The sequence below is a fragment of the Barbus barbus genome, assembly GCF_936440315.1.
Source record: "Barbus barbus genome assembly, chromosome: 35".
Classification (NCBI taxonomy): Eukaryota; Metazoa; Chordata; class Actinopteri; order Cypriniformes; family Cyprinidae; genus Barbus; species Barbus barbus.
Window position 1 is genome coordinate 15,845,820 of NC_136763.1, and position 25,216 is coordinate 15,871,035.

The following is a 25,216-nucleotide window of genomic DNA, read 5'->3' on the forward strand; positions in this document are numbered from 1 at the left end:
CGCGCAGCTGCAGGCCTCGCGATGTGTGGCTCGACCAGTGTGTGTGTGTGTGTGTGTGATTGTGTGATCGCTTTGTGCCAAGGGCAGGGGAGGGCGCAGACTGAGCGGCGCCGCACACCTGGGGAAGTTCAGGTTAAATCGCTCCACATTCCTCGGCACACAGCTGATTGAAACATTAACAAACAGTAATCCGCAAGCCCAGGCTGCAGATGGGTCGGGAACACGGCCAAGGTACTCTCACTCCCTCTGTATAGTTTCCCACATACTACAACGAGAGCTTCTTTTAATAAGAACTTCGCGCTTTTAAACAGAGCGCCACACTACAGCCAGCTTTTCCACTACAGCATCAAATAAAGCTCAACAGCAGACAAAGGGAACACGCTGTTTTCTGGGCTTGTGTTAAATAGCTACTTAAAATTAAGTAAGGCAATTTTATGTTAATTCAGAGACGTTTAGCCTAAGCATGTTTGTGAAACTTCTCTCAGACAGACTTGACGGAAAAGTGATTGATAACCTGTAAGCTAAATCAAGTATATTCTTATGCTCATTGTTGTCATTGGATGCTACGTACGCTCTATTAATAATGAGGTAGATGAAGGCAATCCTCTTTCAAGGATTAAGTTAATTTTGTAGCTGTGAAGTTGGATATTTTAGCTTCTAGCGCCGCTCTGTGGCCATGCCACGCTACATTATTATTACATTAAGATTCAAGAGTTTTATTTGTCACATACACAATTATACAGAGTATAACCAGCAGTGAAGTGTAGGTAAATAGCTACTTAAATTACTACATTATTATAAAGACTTTACATTGATTTATCACTAACAATATTTTCTGTGCCTTAACCTACACAGAAATCTTTTTAGGTATTTAGGTTTTAATTAAATTCTTATTTGGTCACGTTTGAACACTTGAGGTAGACTAAATGTGACTTATTTAAATGTGAAATTTTGAAGCAGAAAAACAGAAATGGCTTTTTCTTACTCAAACAGTCTTTGTTTTATTTACGACCTACAACAATCTTTGTTTTATGAACAAAAAAATGTACTAAAAAAAGTGTAGGTCTACAAACCGTCATAAACAACTTGATATACACTCGCCTAAAGGATTATTAGGAACACCTGTTAAATTTCTCATTAATGCAATTATCTAATCAACCAATCACATGGCAGTTGCTTCAATGCATTTAGGGGTGTGGTCCTGGTCAAGACAATCTCCTGAACTCCAAACTGAATGTCAGAATGGGAAAGAAAGGTGATTTAAGCAATTTTGAGCGTGGCATGGTTGTTGGTGCCAGACAGGCCGGTCTGAGTATTTCACAATCTGCTCAGTTACTGGGATTTTCACGCACAACCATTTCTAGGGTTTACAAAGAATGGTGTGAAAAGGGAAAAACATCCAGTATGCGGCAGTCCTGTGGGCGAAAATGCCTTGTTGATGCTAGAGGTCAGAGGAGAATGGGCCAACTGATTCAAGCTGATAGAAGAGCAACTTTGACTGAAATAACCACTCGTTACAACCGAGGCATGCAGCAAAGCATTTGTGAAGCCACAACACGCACAACCTTGAGGCGAATGGGCTACAACAGCAGAAGACCCCACCGGGTACCACTCATCTCCACTACAAATAGGAAAAAGAGGCTACAATTTGCACGAGCTCACCAAAATTGGACGGTTGAAGACTGGAAAAATGTTGCCTGGACTGATGAATCTCGATTTCTGTTGAGACATTCAGATGGTAGAGTCAGAATTTGGCGTAAACAGAATGAGAACATGGATCCATCATGCCTTGTTACCACTGTGCAGGCTGGTGGTGGTGGTGTAATGGTGTGGGGGATGTTTTCTTGGCACACTTTAGGCCCCTTAGTGCCAATTGGGCATCGTTTAAATGCCACGGCCTACCTGAACATTGTTTCTGACCATGTCCATCCCTTTATGACCACCATGTACCCATCCTCTGATGGCTACTTCCAGCAGGATAATGCACCATGTCACAAAGCTCGAATCATTTCAAATTGGTTTCTTGAACATGACAATGAGTTCACTGTACTAAAATGGCCTCCACAGTCACCAGATCTCAACCCAATAGAGCATCTTTGGGATGTGGTGGAACGGGAGCTTCGTGCCCTGGATGTGCATCCCACAAATCTCCATCAACTGCAAGATGCTATCCTATCAATATGGGCCAACATTTCTAAAGAATGCTTTCAGCACCTTGTTGAATCAATGCCACGTAGAATTAAAGCCACGTAGAATTAAAGCAGTTCTGAAGGCGAAAGGGCGTCAAACACAGTATTAGTATGGTGTTCCTAATAATCCTTTAGGTGAGTGTATGTAGAGAGGAATATGATTTGAGCTTGTCAAATAGTGAAGAGTGCTTCAAGTGTTCAGCGTTGCACTATATTCTGATATATTTTTAACAACATGGTCAGCTTTAGCCAAGATTATTATATTTAACTAGAACTAAAACCATAAAAAATAAAATAAAAAAAGTTGCTTAGGCTACTTTCATTTCAGTTAGTTCCTAAGACTGCATTTCACATTTCCGTTTAGTTTAACTTGAAATAACACAAACTAAAATATAAAAACAGACAGTAAAAACAATAATAAAAATGAAATCAACAAAATTACTTTAAAAAAAAAAAGGAAAACAAAAACAATTCAATATATTTAAAAATTCTAATAGTATCTCTGTAATACTTAAATAACACTGGTCTGTACACGCACGTTTACAGAGTTATCTAACTCTAACTGCCCAAAATAAATAGGTACACACACACAGAGACAAAGATATTGATGAGATAATTGATGAGATATTGATGAGATGAGATAATTTCATTTACAGAATAGATCTGTAAATGAAATTAGAGATTAATTTACAGATCTATTCTGTTTTATGTATTATACAATCGTTTGTTCCTTATTCATGTAATGGACAATGCTTTGGCAATACTGTGCAAGTCATGCCAATAAAGCTCATTTGAATTTGAAATTTGAGAGAGAGAGAGAGAGAGAGAGAGAGAGAGAGAGAGACAGACACAGACTATGGCATCCATGTCACGTTTAAATAGAACTTTTATTTACAACAATATCAACATCAAGCAAAATAATTAAGCGTATTGTAATTTACATCCTGTAAAATGTGAGCTTATCTTCCATGTTCACACCCCTCAGTCACCCAGTTCTGAAAACACACCAGAGTAACCTCAATTTCCCGGAATTATCTTTTCAAAATATACTCTGTCACAATCAACAGTATCCTAGCGAAATGAACACATATGATAGTGTTGCTTTCCTGAAAAGACTGATGTATTATTAGATTCCCACATCTGGGAATCAGCACTATTTGAAGTCACTGATGGTAAAGACTGGACTAATGAAGCGGCTGAGGATCACTGCACTACAGAGATACATGGATGAGCGCCTTTGTCGCCTAATTACTTGTACTTTTAAAAAGCACATCTGAGAGGCTCTTAAAAGTGGTTTAAGAAACGTTTTAAAACGAGGTGTGTAGCTACAAGTTATAAGTCTTGGCAGTTCTGTAGATAATTCATTATCATCAAAATCTTACAAAACTTAATCTGAAGAGCGAATAAACCGCATGATAGAGAAACCCTCCAAAAGCACAGACAATACTGCTAAAATATTAACTGGCCTCAAAAATAAACAGGTATACTTGGTTTTTTATGTATACAGTATATAGTACAAAATCATAATATGTTGTAATATGTCCATATGATATGTACCTTTTACTCTGCGCATTTGCACGAAAACATATAAATGGATACATTTCTGTAATCAAACTTGAGAAAACAGGAAAAAAGACTGAAAAAATATCTTTGGATTGTGCAGGTTTCTTAAAGGTTGATTTCTGAAGAACAAACAGTACGATCCAGTGAGAAAGTGAGTTATTTTTCTTATTAAGAGCTAGCTTAAAAAGCAACAACAAACATAATCTTTGCGTATCATCTGAAAACTTGCACCATTTTTTCCGGTCAGGAGAACAAATGGAGATGAAAATAAAATTATGAAACAGTCACTGCATAACATTTCCATGATGTCATAAAAAGTGCCATCCAAACATAATGGCGGTCACTGTTGGGGAAAAACAAAAAGAAAGAAAAAGAGGCTGTGCTGGAAAAGATAAAAAATAAAATATTTTCTCCCTTTGACAAAAGTAAAAATAGATGTAAAACCCAGAGCAGTATTGACCTAAAATATAGTTAAGATGGACCTAACCGGGCCCAAACTCTGTGCAAAAAAAGTATGTAGTAAAAGCATGTATGATACATATGTAGCATACAGTATTTACAATACCAATCTTATTCACACAAAAAAAGAAAAGAAAAAATCCTGTCTTAATACTGCAGTACCATTTGCTTTTAGTTGACACCACTTTGAGCCGTGGCATTGAGAGGAGGATTATTGCTTTGATATGCGTAAGTGATGAAGTTCTTATGTTTACAATTTCCAAGGTTTTCATTAAAATGACGCTTGTCCGAAACAAATTCAAAATAGACAATATGCACATAATCATTCTATAAGGCTAGAAAAGCAAGAGATATATTGCAACTATCCTTTTCCATACTAGCCTTAAAATAAAGTGCTCCCCCACACTGTCGAGTTGTACCACAACCGTTCCTACTCTGATCCCCCTGCAGTACAGCCACATGGGACAGGAGAGAGCCTGCTGCACTCGCTACTGGGCATATTCAGAAGAAGCCCACAGAGAAGGCTTGAGTCTCTCTCTCTCTTTCCCTTTCCATGTCTTTTCTCTCTCTCAGTCAAGTTTTCACTGGAGATTTCCAGTGATTTATCCCCTACGAGGTGGATTTTATAGCTTCGTGTTGACATTTCCTCACTGGACTGATGTGTGAGTCCGAGTTTGAATCCAGCTTTGACAGAGATGGTTCATCGCCTCAGCAGTACTTCTGTAAAACACATATTATATGTGCACAGGTAAGTAAAAGTTACATATTGCATCTTTTAATGCAGTTAAAGAAGAGTTCCCCCGAAAATGTCCTCACCCTCAAATTTTTTTTCTTCATCAAATTCAAGAAATTTAGCATGACTTGCTCAACAATGGATCCTCTGCAGTGAATGGGTACCGTCAGAATGAAAGTCCAATAAAAACATCACTATAATCCACAAGTAATCCACAGTACTCCAGTCCATCAATTAAGGTCTTGTAAAGTGAAAAGCTGTGTGTGTGCTTGTAAGAAACAAATCTAAATCTGCATTTTATCTTTAAACGGTCACTTCTGGCCAAAATAGCAGTCTGTATAATAACACTTCCTCCAATAAAAAGTCCAACCCCTTTTATCCTCTCATACCAAAATCCAATGTTTTTGCTTGTAAATAGTGTTTGGTCTGTGCACATTTCTCTCTTGATTCAGATAAGTTTTTTTTACTGGAGAAAGCAATATTATGGCTAGAGGATGCTCCATTTTTTTGTCAGGAACTATGGTTTGAAGTAAAAATGTCTTGATGAATTTGTTTATTACAAACATGCAGCGATTCCCTTCCCAAGATGTTAATTGATGGACTGGAGTCGTGTGGATTAGTTATGGATTATTGTTATGTTTTTATCAGCTGTTTGAACTCTCATTCTATTGGCACCCATTCACTGTAGAGGATCCATTGATGAGCAAGTGATGTAATGCTAAATTTCAGCAATCGCTTTTGATGAAGAAACAAGCTCATCTACATCTTGGATTTCAGAAAACTGAATTCCTTTAAGCAAATGTAACTAAATCAATGCAGTCTGTACCTGATCGGGTCCCATTGGCATGCGTCCCATACCCATGGCGTTCATGCCCATCTGGCCCTGCATTGGGGGCATCTGCCCTGCACTGTTGCCATTTACACCTCCTTGCATGGAACCGTTCATCATTATTCCCCCATATTGTCCCGGCGCACCCTGCTGGGGATATTGCTGCTGCTGCGAGTATGAACTAGGAAACATAAAACAGGAGAATGATCAAATTAAATTAAATACACCTAATATAAAGATGAACTCTATTAAAGGCCATGTACTAAAGACTATTGTGACTGACAGGTTCATTTTACTTGACAGGTTGATTTTACTTACTACCTGACACTGTTCCACACAAGCCTAATTATAGTATTATTTCTATACTTTAAAAACATTAGTATTTACTATTGATATTATTATTATTTTGAATTACCTTTCATTTTTATATCTTTTATTATTAGATATTTTATATGTAGATTTAGCTTTAATATATTTTTATTTCAGATATAGTTAACAATAAAAACACAGCTTTTGACTGTTTTCTAGCTGGTTAAATTTGATTTTATAAGTGACCATAATTTGAAAAGCTTATTTATAGTCAATAGTGTACAGTATTAAAACAATAATAAAAAAATATTCATATTAAATGAAGAGTTTGTTTGTAAAATCAGATAACAAATAAAAATCATGTTTTTTACTATGTTATGTTTTATTGTGTTAGTTAGCTGTATTTATTAGTTATTTTTTTAACCTAATCAAAATATTAATATCAACTGCAGTTTGATTGAGATTAATTGGAATGCACAATGAGAAAACATGATTTTTGAAAATTGTTAAAAACTGAGTTATCTGTTTTTGAAAATTAACTCTTCAAATATTATTTTAAAGAATATTAAATATGCTTTGTACAACTGAATATTCTTTACTTGTACATTTATTTGTATATTGTATATATTTTATATATTTGTAACTTTTTTTCAAGACCTGAAGGCAAAACTTTCCAGGGTGCTATAGAAGGTTTTATGACTTACTTATTCATGGGCATAGGCCCCTGTCCCCAGCCTTTCATCTCTGCAGACTGGTACATGGGATTGCTCTGAGGGTGCTGTTGCATCATGGGATTCTGAGGGCCACCCATACGGCCAGACATCATATTATTAGGGGGGCTGCTGCCTGTTCCCACAAATGTAGGATCCCCCTGCTGGCCCATACCTGTAATCACAACCCAGAGACATTTATAAAAAGAAAGCAACAAGAAAGTGCATAGCGTGTTAATCAGCAATCAATATACCCAAGCAAATTGATATTCTACTCCAATGATTTTATCCACCACGTTTCATAACTTGTTATTTTACAGTACATTTTTCAAACTACAAGATCCCAATATGATAACTATCCTACCATAGCTGCCTCCATAGTTAAAGGGCTGCTGGCCAGGCTGGGTCATTGGCGGGCCTCCCATAGGGTTGTCCATTCCTGTGGGAGCTGTGACATTAGGAGGGGGACTAAAGCCTCCGGCTGCAACCTGCTGCTGTTGCTGCTGTTGCATCATCATCATCATCCTCTGTCTTCTCATCTGTAGAAAGGAAGAAAACAATGGTTAAACATTTTACGTAAGACACTGGTTATGATCAGTCTTACATAAAATCTTATACTTCAGTTAAACTACATACATTGTAAATGGGGGTTAAGTATCATATAGGCAAATCCACATCACTGACAGCCACACAAATGCATATTTTGAAAATGATCTATTTATACCTCAGTTTGAAGATTCATCATTTCTCTGCTGCGCTGGGCCATCATCTGTGCATTCAGGAAACCAGGCTGAAAGATAAAGGAGGGATGATATTAGAGAGAGAAAATTAACACGAATAAGACTTCAGATATCATCAAGAGATAAAAAAAAAAGGTACCTGGCCGCCCATGCCTGGCTGCATGCTAGATCTCATGCCAGGGTTTCCTGCAGGGTTATTATCTGGCCTCATCCCCATGCCCTGCCTGCTCTGGTTCAAAAACTGTAGCAAAGGAACATTCAAATGTTATGAGATATGCTAAATTCTAAAGTTTTCCTTTAGTGATTTAATAAAGTATTTGTGTTGAATATAGATCTATTGTTCATTTAGAACCTAAAATGTATGTCTAACAATATCATTGAATCAGAAGATATCTAAAACCAGCAACGGCAACATTTAATCACTGTTTTGGATGTTCTGTTCTGGAAGTATATTAATGTGAAATGCCTTTAAAAAAAAATAAAAAAGCACTGCTCTTAATAAAATCACAGTTTTTTCTGCAATTCCTAAATATGTTTGAAACTGCATTTGAATTTATACCACTGAAACTGTGGAGCCAAATTTGTAAAGTGAAATATTACACGCAAACATTACCCGTTTGGTATTTAAAATTAAAAATAATATTTTGGAAATAAACTTTGGAAGGCAAATATTTATTACAAAATTTTGTAAACATTCAAACATTCACTGCTTAAAAATACAACCGTTCAACTGCAGTCCTCAAAATGCAAACTCTCTCAATACAATACATACATACATACATACATACATTTGTGTTAATTTAATACACATAAAAAAAAAAAAAAAAAAAAGCAACAAGACCTGTCTAATCAATTTCACAATTTTTTATACATTTCACTATTAACTGTTATTAATTAATATTCACAGCCCTACATTACTCAAAATAACATAGCCAAATAGATTCTGGGACACTAGAATTTCTAAAATATGCATCAGCTGCAACATCAGGTTATTCGATTACACTTCTACACTGATCACTCATATTTGTGTCTTTTACAGAAATTATAAGTTGAGTGTTATTGGCGCGCAGCTGCTTACCTGCTGTCCCTGGAGTCTCTGCTGAAGCTGGTATCTGGTCGGATTCCCCATCCGAGGCCTTGTCAGATTAGCGCGAGGATGCATAGCGCCCATACCGCCCATTCCGGGGAAGCCACCCTGCTGGTTCATCTGACTCATCATGGGGTTAAACCCTGGTCCAGACTGCCCCAGCATGGGACCAGGGTTGGGACCACGGCCATATCCACCCTGCATTCCCATGGAAGGGGGGCCCGGGTAGCCCTGCCCATACATGCCCTTGGGGTCCATAGCCATAGAGGAGTCAGGTCCCGGACAAGGTCCAGAGAAGGGGTCTGTCGGAGGGGGTTGGTCTGAACTATGACCCTGAAGAGAGAAAAGACCACAACGGTGGTTTTCAGTGAATGTGACTGGGCAGCAGCTCTAACATATTTAACACCACAGCACTGAGAGTCGTGATTTATAAACTGAATGCATCTCTTCCATGAAGCGGACTGGCTGGGTACCTGGTTGATGAGATCTGGTATACCGAGGGCACGGTCGAGCTCCTCCAGAGCAATGACGTCAGTGTTGTTGAGTAGAGAGTCCAGCTGGTCCAGCAGAGCTCGCTCATCACTCTGACCCTCAGTAGTAGACGGAGGGACCAGAAGGTCATCCAGAGAGTTATTAAAAGGCAGCCTGATGTATAAAAAGCAGACAAAAAGGATGTTACTGACTTGTGTGTAAAATCATCAAAATATCCTTAAAACAAGATAATTAAAACAAGTGTGTGCATCTGAGAAGTAAGGTGAAATTTAAGTAAATTTTTGGTTTTAAAAGTAAATCAAACAAACGTTTGTATAAAAAAAGGATTTTTTTTTAGAATAGATCATTTTATCAAAAATATGGTCTTACATCAGTTAATATATATATATATATATATATATATATATAAAAATACATGTATATATGTGTGTGTTTTCCTTTTTGAATAATATTTTAAAAGAAATATCTAATTAATGTGAATAATCTTACAGTAATAATGTAATTGTTGTTTTAATTGTCAAGTGCTGTCAATCGATTACATTTTTAATTAAATCGCATGTTTTTTCTGAAATTAATCGCGATTAATCCCACCTAACATTAAACTTTTTAAATATACTTTTATATTGCAATAATTTCACATTTAATTTTCAAATTAATGTAGAAACAACATAAAGACAGTATATTTTTAATATTTGTTGATGGCATCTTTTTTTATGACTGAAGGCCAGTATCACTGATACCAATACTACTGATGCCTCTAGAAAATTTAAATTTTTTTCCTAATATTTAACCATTGACTACTGTAGCCATTCAACTTTACAGTATAATTGAGAGCTATCAATTTTACAATTTTTTTTTTATAAAATAACTTCTAATTTAGGTGAACTTTAAACAATTTTTACATAAAACCATTATAACAAATAAAGTTATCAAACACTAAATTCTAAATTAAATATAGATGAATCCTTAAAGCTATAAAAGTTATTGATTTTCTCTTTTTTTTTCTTGTGTTCTTTGATGAACAGACATCACACAGCAGCTGGGTTAATAGGTTATTTTGGGTGCTGTTTCTTTAAGAGCTGCAGCTGCTGAACATGACGCGGATCTCACGCATCGTATTTTCTCTCAACTCTCTTTCCCTATCCCTTTTCTGACCCACTTCAGGTCTTAAAGTCTCTATTAATGAGCTGATGAGTTGAATCAGGTGTGTTAGATGAGGAGACAGTGCTGGGCTGCTCAGGACAGTTTTGAAAACCCTTTCAGAGCCATGTTCTTAAATGTGACTCATATATAACATAAAACATGTTTTTTATTTATATATTTATTTAAGAGAGAGCGAGAGAGATCTAGTGTAGCCTCATTTATGTTACCTGTTTGCATTCTGTGCTCCCTCCATTCCCATCCCACTGTCTGGCCATGAAGGGGACTGTGGTGGAGGTGCCTGCCCACTGAACGAATTCATAGCCATTCCTACATCATAAGGCCCTGCAAAAACATCATAATGCAGTTTTTGAATTGATTTTTGAATTGAATTAATTGGATGTTTTATCTGTCATAATACGCCCACTGCTGGTACTGAGTTAACAGAACTTACCCATCTCCATCAACTGCTGCTGCAACATGGATCTGGTTGCCGGAACGCTGTTTGATCGGTTAACCATGGGTCCTCCCATCATGCTCTTAGGATTGTGGTTGATGCCTGTGCGACCCATGCCAGGGTGTCCGACAGGGCTGCCGGAACCAGACATTCCCCAATCTCCTGGACCTGCCATAGGGGGCCGATTGGGCATTCCCATTGGCCTGTTTGGACCTCCTGGGAAAAGCATGTTTGGAATGTTAAAATTCAGCTAAAAAAATGTATGCATGTACAGTTGTAGCTACATAAATTTAAAGCTGAATATATGAGACACTCACCCATGCCTATCTGGGTGTCAGTATGCTCCTGTTTGACAAGAGAGGAAGGGGCGCTCCTCCTACCAGTCATGCCTGACCCGCTCAGGGGTTTACCATCAACAGACACAGCCCTCTGGAAGGGCACACGTTGACCAGAGCCCATACCAACACCCTCCCGGTCTGAAATACACAGTAATTCATACAAATTGCATTAACAATAAAAACAAAGGACAGGTTTTGTTGGTCATCCTCATGGTCATCAGCAGTTACCTGCATAATATATGCCCAATATATTTTCTATTAATCTTTACATTAAATTTTCAACATCCCCTTCGTGACTTTGAGGCCCTCAAGGTGTTGTTACAAGGGATGAATCAATCCGATACTCAGTATCGGTATCGACTCCAATACGGTCATTTTCTGCCGAATCAGGTATCGGTCAGACGAGACTGATCCAAATCCAATATTGTGCGTATACTATTCTGTGTTACTGTTAAGCCCCAAGAAAGCACAAAAACACTATAAAGCACCATAAAGTCAAAGTCCAAGTGTTCTGAAGCCGTTCCATTGTTTAATGTGAGGTAACGTTAGGCTACAGACGAATATTTAAATCGTTAAATTCAAGTTCATGTAAACTCTTCTCTCCGCTACAGCTGTCTGTCATCCTCCATTCAGCATTCAAACTGCGTGTCACGTTCGGTTACGACAGTCAAAACAATGAAACTCTCTCCAAGAGCCCACAGTAACTGAAATTACATCATTGTGTACGGGATGCGCATAAGCACTTTGTGCTGCTCTGTATTAGAGCTTTTCGTATTATAATACCTATGATAGGACAGAAAAAGGAAGGCTATTAATAATCTAATTTATAACACAGTAATGGAGGCAGCAACATATGATAGATAGGACTCCTATCTATCATATGTTGCTGCCTATATTACTGCGCCATTTAAAAGAAATGCCTTTTAATTTCATAGTTTATATTTACATATAAATAAATTACTTTCATTAATGTATTTTACAACAATACAAAGAGCAATGCGTAACATTTTACCAGGTTTAGTCCTACAGTTATTGACTTTTATTTGTTCCCCACTAAATAAAGTTATTTCACTAAATGTTTCGATTTTATAAAATGGTGCATTCATGATGTTTCTAGAATAACTTTTGCTTCTAAATTATCCACTAACAGTTTATAATAGTATTTTTGTCTTAGATTATGATTATATATTTTTGTTTTGTTATTTTTCTTTAAAATGAAGTTGTCTATATTTAGTAAATTACGTTTAACACACAAAAGAGTGGTGATCAGGTCAACACACAGAAGTATAGAAATTCTACATGGATTTTAAAAAAACCTGCTGGTATCGGATCGGAATCAGCCGATACAATTTTCTGGATCGGCTCTGAAAGAAAATGGTATTGTTACATCCCTAGTTGTTACTCACCATGTGCGGTGCTGTTAGGTCCATTGCCTTGCTTATTGCCCCCTTCCTTTCCTCCAGTTCTAGAATCAGCAAACATTCCAGAACCAGAATTCCTCAGCCCTCCGAGAATACTCTCCAAATTATCCAGCTGGAAAAATAAAACAAAGGATTCATGTTAGAATGATCGATAAGTAATTGCAAATTTGCATGAGAGTTCTGCATATCAACAGAACAATTTAATAACTGCCGTTTGTTTTTCAAAATGTGCAAAGATAGTTTCAAGTTGTTTATAAAACTATAGCTGAGATTTTTAAGCAATAACTTAAGGCTTTTTTCAGTATAATAAACTATAATAACACGTTGAAAAGTAATTTTAATACAATATGTATTTATTTGACCAAAAAAACAGATATATTTACAAATATTACAATTTAACAAAAACATTATTAAAATTTAAAATGATTGTTTTCTATTTTAACATACTTCAAAATGTAATGTATTCCTTTAATGGATCTTTGGATTTTTTCTTTGATGAAAGTTTATTTGAAATAGAAATCTTTTGTAGCATCATACAAGTCTTTACATTTATTTATTTAGTTAAAAAAATCTATTTATATTTGTTACTAAATTAATCCCAAAATATTAGACTGATGTGATCTTGAGAAGTAGAAGAAATATGAACCCAACATGACAAGTACTTAAGCAGTATGAAATCAACCATAAATACCTCATCGGGAGGTTCGATCTTGACTTTGCCCTCATGGCTGTTAGAATTTGAGGTTGTGACCCCTGACCCCTGACCTCCAGTGACCCCTCTGCCTTCCAGCTCCTCCAGCTTTGGCTTGACCTCGGCTGCATTGGGCTCTTTGGAGTCATCCTTATTGAGGAGGTAGTGAAGGAGGGCTTGTGGTTTTTTTCCTTCTTTCGGGCTGTGCTGCTCCTGCTTGAGATCTAGATTCCTCCCCTCAGCGCCTGGGAGCTCCGAACCAAGAGAGGCCTTACCAGTGGCCTCGGCTGTGATGCGAGCCACCTCGTCGGGTGTGTTTCCATTTTGAAGAAGTTTGTGGAGTATCTTGTGTTTCTCCTGTAAGGTGTGAGAGCTGTGGTGGCCACCGGGACAAGCCGTGGACGACACTCCTCCCGAGCCCTGCTGATTTACGTTATTCCCCGATGATGAACCAGATGAGGAGGACACTCCCGTCGATGAAGGACTCATCATGCCACTTCCTGCCTCCTTCGAGTCAGGACCCAATGGAGTGGAGGCACGACCTGGGACAGGTCCACCAGACCCAATCCCAATCTCTTCAGTTGGGGATGTGAGTAACTGAAGTAACTTCTTATGGCCCTTTCCATCAGGGACTCTCCGGTTGGCTTCGGCCGCAGTGGAACCGTCCTTGCTGGACTGACTGTCCGGTTTATCCGTGGTCTCCGATGAAGAAGCCTGTTGCTGCTCCAACCCTGTGCTGTGAGCACTTGACGGGCTCTTGGAATCCCCAGCACTGGGTTTGCTGTTGCCGGTCTGGCCTTGCTGACTAGACTGGGTCGAGTTGATGCTGGGAGAGCTGTCGGATTTGTGGGCAGGTGAGTTGAGAGCTGAAGGTAGAGAAGAGCCAACGCCTTCACTGATGGCCTGGAGAGCATTCAAAGAACTATTGGAGAATGTGTTGCCAACTGATGGACCAGAAGATCCACCACTGCCACCCATTCCCACAGGACCCATGGGAGAGTGCATGCCTGTGAAATCAAGAAAATATAGCTAAATCTTGAGCTTAGAGACAACACAACTAATATATTTCTTTAGGCCATTAGAATCTTTGCACATTTTCTTTGATGGTTGAAAGGAAAGATCTGCAGGTTTGATTTAAATACAACAAAATTTGTTAAAATAGCCACCTTATTATTAATGTAAGAGCAAGGCACCCGGTGTCATTTACTACCAGTTATTTTAGCTATGCTGCCTGATTTTGCAAACTATTTATCACATAATTTCAATCAATATCGTAATTATAGACACATTGGTTTGTGCAATAGTTTTGCCATATACTCCCATCCTGTCCTAGCTTTTACTATTCTGAACGATGAATAAAACCTTGTATAAGGGGCACTTCTCGTGTTTATTGCCATCTTATGGTAAATAGCTGGATGTACTCCTCAGTTGTAAGTTGCTTTGGATAAAAGCATCTGCCAAATGATGTAAATGTAAATGTTCTAGGTATATTGGCTAATGAATAGTCTCACATTCACAGAAAAAGTTAACTTTAACTAAAAAGGACAACTGCTTAACCACCGTGACAAATCCCTATTGTTATCAGGTAGGAGAATTATGTAATTAGCTAAAATATTTAATAAATTAATACACAAGGTGCCTGGGCTGTTTAGAACTGTGACTATGACAAGTGACATGTTTGAATTCTGTGGAACTGAATGGAGCAGTCTATGGAATTCTGTTTGATTCCGCAGGCCTAATCTTACATCCATCTAATCCAAAATGCAAAAACAGGACACTTACCTCCAGGTGAGAAAGGACTTGCACCCATTTTAGGACTCACTCGTATCCGTGGTGACCCCATGAGATTCTGCTGAGCAGGGTTCATACCAGGGCTTCCTTGGGAGGGACTTGTCATGCCAATTCCATAGCCACCACTGTGAAATTGACTCTGCTGGTGCTGATTCATGCCAGGATGGCCCATCTGATTCATGGAATTCATCGGATTCATTTGATTCATCTGATTCATTTGATTCATCTGATTCATTGAATTCATCTGGTTCATTTGATTCATCTGGTTCATTTGATTCATCTGATGCATCGGGTTCATTTGATTCATCCTGTTGCCTGGGCCGTACATAGCTCCTCCTCTGGGTCCCATGTGACCTTGCTCATTCATGCCGTAGCCTCGGGTATTGCCCATGCCTATCTGGGCATTCGGATTGGTATTGCCCATAACCGATCGCATTACACCACCCTGATTGGGTCGGTATCCATTTTGCTCCCTGTGTGAAAGAGATTGAAATATAAGTGAAGGCGAGGAGAACACAGAGGCATTTTCATGTAAAATTAGAGTAATGTATAACTGTTGACTTGGAGAGGAACACACCTCTGCAGAAGATGAGTAGAGAGGAAAGTGAGCGGGTCATTGGTGACAGCGTTTCGGCAGAGCTCACTGCGTGTTTGTGCTGTTACTGGAGTGCCATCTGACAAAGAGAACCGATAGGGTGGAGTCTCCGCTCTTCCATGAACATATGCTGAAAAGAATAATAATAGTACAAACAACATTAATAAAACATGCATTCAATCTGTCAAACCCATTTCACACCGCATGCAAAAGCAGCCTGTTTTTATTTCTGCCATATTAACAAGTTACAGAATTCACACTTTTGTCTTTCAACATCATTTCTAAAGTACATTAAGTAATTTACTTTATTTACACAATTAACTAAAGAAAAGATTAAAGCCGAGAAATACTGAATAGATCCATGAAGGTGTGTTACCACAGACCTTCATGATAGTGTCTCTTGTAGGACCAGGGCTGACCCTCACTGCGATGCAGGAACATCTGCATACACCTGCGCACTAAATCCTCCCAGCCAGGACGCATGGTGGTGTGCAACAGGCTATGCTGCTCGATCTCGATCAGTTTACCTGGGGTCAAACATACACACTCAGATGTGGTACTACACCTGACTCAAATATAATTCTGCGTCATTTATTTCCCCCATCGGTTTCAAAGTTTTGTTTTTCTGTTTAAACATTTTCAATATGATTTGGTAATACATATGTATTGAAGTTATATAAAATGTTGTAGTTAATATTTGGAATTCAAGTCATTTTAATTAATAGTTCAATTACTGTCATGATGAATTTTCGTCTTGTCTTCATAGAGAAAAATCAAAAGAAAATCAGTAGTTTCATTGATGAGCTTAACATCGAGTTAATCTTGTAATCAATTTTACCTGACAGTTCGTGTCTAGTACTGAATCGTTCTGTCCTTTCCACTGCCGTCACTCTCCGTGCTACACAAATCATACAAGACTGCAGATCTGAAAGACAGAAAGAAGAAAAACACCCTTAATACTTCGACTTAGACACTTTAAAACTAATTCACAAGCAGCACTAGAAACAAAGTATATCGACTTCAATCTGTATAAAAGTATTGAAAAGATCAATTCTAAATTTACTACAAACCTTCCCCTTCCTCCATCATTGCTTTAGGCTGTGTGAGAGCGAAACATTGCATGGTCTCATAGCGAGGCCCACCGACGCCTTCTTCACCATGGCCAAACTTCACCAGCATGCGACAGTTAAACGTGTGACTCTTCTGACGGGAGGCATCACCGCCCCATGACACACTGTTGGGACCTTCAAATACATACACAATGCATGATAAGGAGACATCATGAACGTAGTCGTATCTATATGCTTATGTTTTTGTGAACAGATAAAGAGCAACATTCACTTAAAAGATATACATTGACATATATACCATTGTTTTTGGGCAGGTTTTTATGCAGTTCGTCTCGGTCTTCCTCATGCAGTATGTTGTAGATGCTGGTGTTGATCAGCTCCTCTTGTTTATACTGCAAGTACTGAGTCACATTATCTGACACAAACACAATGCTGCCTTCACGACTCACCACAAACAAGAACCCATCCAGAGCCTGACAGAGAGAGAATGATTCAGAATTATTATACAACACTTTATATCATAATTGGTAAGAATGCTAGTATGAGAAGTGAGCAAATGAGCTTCTGGTGACCTTTAGGTCTTTAATCTTACCTGCAGCAACAGAGGGCCCAGATGGTCCTTGTCGATGACCCCTTGACCGGTAGAGGACACATCCGCCTTCTGGACATCATCATTGCCACATGAGCCTTTACCTGTGAAGCGTGTGAATATAGACCACATTAGAAACATTTTAGAAAAATAAACAGCTGTAAAGAGTTTTTTTTTTTTTTTGTGCAATACAATTTTTGAAAGGTTGTGTTAATGCATATTTGTCTCACCATATTATTAGCAAGGGAACAGCAGAAAAATGGGTCTGCTTACTTTGATATGTAGATTTGTAGTTTCATTCCCGTAAGACACTATTAACCAATGGAATGTCAAATAAGGAAGAATGAACAACAATGCCTATTCATCGTTTCACCGTGTGAACTCCGGGTTATAGTCCAAATGAAAAAAGGCATGCATAGGCCTGTCTCGCGCAACAAACTTGTGCAGACTACAGTTCTGAATGCGATATATAATTGTGAGAAAAATTAACACAGGAATATAATTGTAGAAAATATACCTCAAATCTGATAGTTAAGTTAGCTTTTTCTACCTGGAAAATGATTTACCGCTTTTAGTCAAATTAGATTTGCTAAGTTTTGCTGCTGGGTTATCCACTCATTCGCATTCATTTACATCCACAGATGTATTCATATTTGCACCGCAACTAAAAAGAGATTTTTTTTAATATCTAAAACTACATTTTCTAATAGCAAAAACTAGTGAAGGTGTTACACAATTACAAATTTTCACTCTAGTGAATATTTGTAGTATCACAATTTTCCACCTGCCACCAGGTGGCACCGTTTTCATAAAACCGAGGAAATTCATCTGTGTCCCTACACTGTGGGTTTAGTAAATATTTTCACAGACTGATATGTAAAAGAGCAGTTCGAGCAGATGTGTACCTTGCTCTTTGATCTGTCGTATCTGGCGCACGGTCTCTTTAAGGATGGCACATTTGTCTGGTTTGACATTGAAGCTGTCAATGTCACTAAGGTTGGCCGAAATCAGTTCGGCCAGCTCCTCGATATACTTGCTCTCCTGTTCCCTCCTGCGCTTATCACATCTGTAGATTAAAAACACACATGCAATTTTAGGAAAGAAAAACATTAAAATACTTAAAACACTGCTTGTTATCGCACCCTAAAAGGTCTCACCCTTGTCCTGGTGTGTCACATGTGGAGAGTTTGCGTTTTCGGTCCGAGCACAACGGCTCAAGTGAGTTCTCACCCACTCCGCTCATGTTTAAAACATATCAGCACCTAAGAAACATGCAAAGTTTAGATTAGGGGCAGAAAACACACAACCAAAGGCATATTATGATCTCTAAAAGAAAGGAAAACTAAAGAAGCACCACAAGTGCACTACAAACAAATAATGAGTTGACTTTGGCACTTCTAAACAATGCACTTGAATGCACTTCATCTCTTTTCAAACGGTTTTAGTTAAAAACTGCAAGTGTGTGTACGTGTCTATGGCTTATTTTTAAGTGTTCCCACATACAACTGAATGCGCGGAATGTTCCAGGCCTCAGCAGCGGTGCTGCGTGTGTGTTTGTGTAACAGTGTGTCTGAGAAGAGACACTGATTGTGATGGAGTGAAACGGGGCCCCAGGGGAAATGGGTCAACCCTCAGTGTGTGTTTGTGTTTGTGTTTGTGTGTGTGCGTGTGTGTGTGTGTATTTCTGTAGCAGGGACTGGGTCAATTATCTCAATACATGAAGCCATACGCTGCACAACATATAAATGAAATGTATAATTGATCTAATTAAAAAGCAGACTAATGAATCTGAATTACTAACCCTAATAAGAATTAAAGACAATCTGGTCACAAAACATTCCCTTCAAAATGTATGTCAGAAAGTGATAGTGATATATTGTCCTTCCTCAACACGTCTCATGATGACACACAATCACACCATTTCTTCCTACTTTTACCATCATTGCTCCACCCACTTCACCAACGACAACACTTCCTCCTCTTTGGTGATACTTCTCACTTTTCTGCCTCTCTGTGATCATGTCCCTTTTTGTTATTAGAACTGGACTTTCTGATATGTCTGTCTTCCTTCCAAGTTATGCATGCAAAAACAGTGTGGCCCAAAATATTAATCACACTTAAAATGTATGAATGTCATTGCATTAGATACAAAATATCAAACCATTAGATACAAAATATCAAACCATTTGGCATTTATTTGAAAAGTGAAGTATGATTTCTGTGCCACCGGTAGGGCTGGATAAAAATATTGATTTTAAAATTGCTTCTTTTGAATGGTCCCAAGATTGACTTCAATTTCACACAAGCCAATTCTCAAAATTAATGAATCTTATGAGCCGGCTCTTATTAGTGAATCAAAATACAAATTGCTCGACCAGCGTATTCTGATTCTTAAACTGAATGACTCTCATGAGCCAGTTCTTGCTAATGAGTGAATAATAAAAAAAAAATAAAAATAAAAAAACCCAGCCAGTCTGAACATAGTCTGATTCTTGAAATGAACAGAAGCCGGTTCTTTTTAATGAATCAAAAAACAAACAGCCTGACCAGTGCAACAGAACACTTTCTCAGTGTGGAAAGGCCTTTATAGTGCTATTGGTGTCTGAAGAAATTTTGCATACTCAAAGCCTACGGTGACTACACCTTTTTGAGAAATGTATCTATAGTAAATGCAATAAACTACACACATTCACTAGAAAATCACCTGAAGTAATAACAAAAATGACTCAGAAATGTCAAGTTAGTTCTGTTTGGTTTAATATTTTTATCAATAGACTGCATTGAACAGAATAGATCCAGATACTATTAGAGAGTCGCTGTATATAAATGCACACGTCTTTCCGTCTCCATTCTTTTTATTCTCTCTGGCTTCTGCTGCTGTTATCAGTCTCTTGTCACTCTGGTCATAGACCCTCTGCTGTATGCGTGCATGTGAGCAAGTGTGTTTGTTTAGAGCCCTGACCTTGCCCCATGCCTGACCCCTCCCAGAGTTCAGCGGAAATCTCAGAGCACAGACCATCGGCTTGCAGTCTTTTCCCCTTCCCTCACTGAACACACACAAGCAAACAGCCTTTTCCTCTCACTTAAAGGGACAGTTCACCCAAACATGAAAACAGTGTCATTTACTCACCCACATGCTAAAAAATATTTTGTACAGTTATTTGCATATTCTTTTATCATTTGTGTCCAACCATTTAAAGCATGTGTAAACAACATTCTCATATTTCAAAGTTTATGAAGACATTGTCTATATGAATTGAGCTGTTTAATCCAAGTCTTCAAAATTTATACACTTTCTTATAACAAACTTGGTTTCATTTAGGATTTAATTAGCATAAACACTGATCAATGCACATAGCGCATCAAATAAGGTAAAGAGAAGCACAAACAAGCTTGCGTGACACCACGAGCCAGTGAGGTTGGTCCTCACATGTCAGGCAAGCACATTTGATCTTCCGTTTACCATAGAGTCTTATGGATTACTTTTGGATGTCTTTATGTACTTTCTGAAGCATGAAAATGACTTTAAAAAGATGGACAAATATTTGAGAAAGAATGTTAAGAATGCATTTATTTTTGTTCCAAAGATGAAGGAAAGTCATAGGGTTGGAACAACATAAGGGTAAATGATGACAATTTCTATTTCAGGGTGAACTATCCCTTTAAGGAAAACACAGTTTGCTCTTGGTCACCTAAAAACTCTCCGTATGAGCTCATCATTCCTGAGTTTGACTGAGAGACATTACACAACTGTGCCCATACTGCACTGCCTGTGCTGACACGTACAGCTGTCGGTCACAAACCTATAAAACACACCAGAAAAGTACTGCAGAACTGACTGCATCGTCTCTATTTTTGCATCTCTTGCCCCCTTTCTATCTGCTTGAACTTCGCAGTGGAGTTAAATAAATGATAGGCATACAGCTATTCATGACTGTTAAGGTCAAGGAACCATTCAGAGCTAAAGTCACTTCTTTAAAGAGACAGTGCACCCAAAATTGAAAATTCTGTCTTTATGTATTTACCTTTTTGTCATTCCAAATATTTTTCCTTCATGGAACAAATATATTTGAAATGTATGTTGGGGCTGTCATATTCAGGGTCCTTTTTGTCATTTTTGGAGTCTATCACAAAAGCGGCCAATGGCTTGCATATTCTAATCTTCTAAAGACATTTGTGACCCTGGAGCACAAAACCAGTCTTAAGTCGCTGGGGTATATTTGTAGCAATAGCCAAAAATACATTGTCTGGGTCAGAATTATCAATTTTTCTTTTATGCCAAAAATCATAAGGATATTAAGTAAAGTTCCATGAAGATATTTTATAAATTTCTTACCGTAAATATAACAAAACTTCAGTTTTGATTAGTAATATGCATTGCTAAGAACTCCATTTGGACAACTTTAAAGGCGATTTTCTCACTATTTTGATTTTTTTGCACCCTCAGATTCCAGATTTTCAAATAGTTGTATCTCAGCCAAATATTGTCCTATCCTAACAAACCATACATCAATGGAAAGATTATTTATTCAGCTTTCAGATTGTGTATAAATCTCAATTTCGAAAAATTCATACTTAAGACTGGTTTTGTGGTCCAGGGTCACATTTAATTGCTTTATATAGAAGTGATGCAACGAAGTGCCTTATTTAAGCAACGATAAGGGGTTGTGCCTCTCCGTGTGAATGAGTTGCATGGACCTTTTTGAAGATACTTTTATGGCATTTTTATGTAATGTTAAAACTCGACCACCCCAGTCCCTATTTGTTTCTATTATATTAAATGCAGAGGTCATTTACCGGTCATGCTGGCTTGGAATGACATTCCTACTGGAAAAAATAAAATAATTCAAAAAATAAAAAAACAGTCCTAAGATAGTTTTCTGGCCCAAATTGGTCTGCTTGCTGGCCCATTAGGACCAGTAAACTATCTTGGGCTAGTTTACCAGGGTTTGTTTGGCAAGAATGAGAAAGTAAATGAGAGAACTTCTCATTTTAACTTTTCCTTTAATACTACATTCAAAGTGTATAGTTCCACCCTCATCAATACTCTGAGTGCACCTGCACACTGTGGGTTTGCAGAACTAGAAGCCACATCAACATTCTGCTCAAGAGAGCATAAAAGAGCAAGGGTGAGGAGGAGATGAACGCCCACGAGTGAACGCAAAATACTGAGAGGAAAAGAGCAAGAGCGAGAAAGGATGAGCCAAGGATGAGCACTTCACATACGCCTTTAAGCAGGAGATGTGGAGCCCACGGCAGAATCAAGGACACAATCAAGAGTGAAAATTCAGCCTGTATGTTGCTCTAATGTTCCCGATCTAACAGTCAAGATAGCAGGTGGGGTTTGAAGGACATTACGACTTCATTCTACAGTGATGCAATTCCACATCTTTCAGAAGTTCAATAGGTGAACATCTGATAAAAACATACAAAAGCCCCACTCATTATTGCCGAGTTCTTGCAAAGACTTCTTACAGAACGCACCATTTGAGCATCTCCAAGCGAAGATCCACTTCCAGTCTTTCTCAGAATAATGGCTATTTTAATGGGAAAATTATCGAGAATATCCGAATCAGGAAGCAGCAAAAGCAGGCATCCTGTTTGCGCCTTCCCACACACACAAAGTTCTGCGCCACCACTTGCTCTTCCTGGAAAAAGCCTGCTGGCTCTTTGCAATCATATTTACATATTCAACTTCATGGGTTGAACCGGTTCTTCTGTTCTCTCTTCGAAGCTAATCTGTCTGTCTGTCTCTTTCTGTGGGGACTTTATCTTTCACCACCACCCATTATCTCTCTCTCTCTCTCGCTCACGTAATAAAAACGTATTTCGTCTAACTTTATTTCATAAAATTATGATTAGCCTTATTCTACAACTTTTTATACTTAACTCTATAAAAATCCAATTGATTGGATTAATCAGAGATGATTTAGCAAATTTTGCTATCAGCTACCTAGGATTATTTACATAATGAATAAATGCTATAGCATTTAATTCACATATAAATATGTGTTTTGTAGATCAGTATCTTGTTATAAAGCCTGGATGACATGGCAAAAATTAAATAAATGTATTATCTATATATATATATATTTTTTTTTTTGTGTGTGTGTGTGTGTGTTATATGAATAATGTATATATTACATATATTATACATAAAATCATTAAATACACGCACACACAATATTTACATAAAATACTTGCATGAAAATGTTTAATTTATGTAGAAAAATAGCAAAAAAACTTGTTCTCTTAAACACACAAATGAAGAAAAGACAAAAAAGTAATTACATTTTTGAAAAATTTTATCTAATAATACATAATAATAAACTACATTTAAGCAAAGAGAATTATTCTTCACAAACTCATTTTAATACATGAAAAATGTCTCACTGAGACAAACAGTTCAGACATTTGCACTGATTCACTGAAGCAGACAGTTTGAACTGAACTTCCCAACACTACCAACATTTCTGCATCTTAGTTTCAAATCAGATGTGATATTAAACTGTCACGAGACAGAAGCATATTAAATGTACTGCATTATTCACAATGATTTAAACATTCAGTACATCGCCCAGCCATAACTAATAAGTGGATTACTGTAAACACAATCTTTGTTTGCTATTCAGTTGTAAAATTCCTGTTATAAAATTCAGCACCAGTGAATTCAATGGCTTTTTGTAAACACAAATGTATCTGTTTTATGGATACTAATACACAGGCTGGAGGGGAAAGAATAATTTATTAATGAAAATTAAAGAGATGAAAAAAATAGAGATTTACTGACTGCAAATTCTACAGATATAGGCTACAAAACCACAACCACCCTCCCCAATTGCTGCTGTCTCCTCTCCCTGTTTCCCTGACGACCAGTAGGGTAACGTCTTAATATCCCATCATGCCTTGACCCCATACAGAGGGAACCTGCATTATTGATAGGGCTGCCTCCTGTCGCCACATCCACACAACACGCAGTCCACCTCAACACCTTCTTATCATCAGTCAAATTCAATGGGCCATTCAAAACTATCACACCGAGTTAAAGGGACAAATACATTATTGAAAAGAAACAGACTTATAATTATGTCAGCGGCACCTGCGACTACCAGTCCTCCATGTGCAATAAAAGGCCTATCAAGCCATTTAGCAAATCACACTTCAAGCATGCATTAAGATTAAAGATGTTAACTTATTTTCTATACCTCATAAAAACTCCATTTGGCATTTTATGTAAACTGAAGGGGTTTTAAAACAAACTGCCACTTAAAGTGAAGGAAACGCAATACATCAGCCATGAACTGACTGTCAAAGGACACCCAACGTTACACATTACACATTTTCTCTCATTGAATACCCAGTTATACAGGGAAATGTGTCACATTAAAGAAGTAAAATAGATTTGTCAGTGCTGTTTCATGTGCACTCACTAGAAATGCTCTTTCATGTTCACACTCTTTAAAAAGACCTAAACGTGTACAAGAAAAACACAGTTCCCTTTTCATTCATACTATACTATTTTTGTGTGAGAACAAGTATTATTTACTTTATACTTATAATAATAAGAACAATAACGATAATGATAATAATAATAATTATTATTATTATTAATTGTAGTAGTAGCAGTAATAACAACAACAACAACAACATTTTAATATTTTATTACTAAGAAAATAATAACAACATTATTGTGTTTATTATTAATATTATTATTAATAATAATAATAATAATAGCACGTATTGTAATATTGTATTACTACTAAAAAATGTATAATAACGTTATTATTATTATCCATTACATAACATAACATTGCAGTTTTTCAGCTAATTACACATTTACTGAACCAGTTCACTTTGCATTCATATTACATCTAGAGCGGAATTTTTTGTCTACTTCAGTTTCAATTCAATACATCATATTTTATAACAGGTAATTTTCAACAACATGTATTATTATTATTATTATGCAGTAATTATGAATTAGACCTATTTCGGTTTTACTTGCACTGACTT

At 37.4% G+C, this 25,216-nt stretch overlaps 1 protein-coding gene across 2 annotated transcripts in view; it reads right to left on the minus strand.

Annotated features, from left to right (window-relative positions):
- Positions 1–3,051: 3,051 nt before the first annotated feature.
- LOC306855399 (nuclear receptor coactivator 3-like) overlaps positions 3,052–25,216 on the minus strand; it is a 42,007-nt gene continuing 19,842 nt past the window's right edge. For both annotated transcript variants that reach the window (XM_079394100.1, XM_079394101.1), the window contains exons 2-23: positions 18,361–18,465; positions 18,109–18,269; positions 17,207–17,307; positions 16,913–17,087; positions 16,615–16,788; positions 16,383–16,469; positions 15,928–16,071; positions 15,527–15,674; positions 14,941–15,422; positions 13,159–14,165; positions 12,453–12,579; positions 11,026–11,184; positions 10,706–10,924; positions 10,482–10,596; positions 9,093–9,264; positions 8,611–8,952; positions 7,672–7,773; positions 7,517–7,582; positions 7,157–7,331; positions 6,787–6,967; positions 5,771–5,954; positions 3,052–4,931 (exon numbers count right to left, since the gene is read on the minus strand). In XM_079394100.1, coding sequence (XP_079250226.1) covers positions 4,920–4,931; positions 5,771–5,954; positions 6,787–6,967; positions 7,157–7,331; positions 7,517–7,582; positions 7,672–7,773; positions 8,611–8,952; positions 9,093–9,264; positions 10,482–10,596; positions 10,706–10,924; positions 11,026–11,184; positions 12,453–12,579; positions 13,159–14,165; positions 14,941–15,422; positions 15,527–15,674; positions 15,928–16,071; positions 16,383–16,469; positions 16,615–16,788; positions 16,913–17,087; positions 17,207–17,307; positions 18,109–18,269; positions 18,361–18,446 — 4,419 coding nt within the window. In that variant the 5' untranslated portion in view covers positions 18,447–18,465 and the 3' untranslated portion in view covers positions 3,052–4,919. The remainder of the gene's footprint in view (positions 4,932–5,770; positions 5,955–6,786; positions 6,968–7,156; positions 7,332–7,516; positions 7,583–7,671; positions 7,774–8,610; positions 8,953–9,092; positions 9,265–10,481; positions 10,597–10,705; positions 10,925–11,025; positions 11,185–12,452; positions 12,580–13,158; positions 14,166–14,940; positions 15,423–15,526; positions 15,675–15,927; positions 16,072–16,382; positions 16,470–16,614; positions 16,789–16,912; positions 17,088–17,206; positions 17,308–18,108; positions 18,270–18,360; positions 18,466–25,216) is intronic.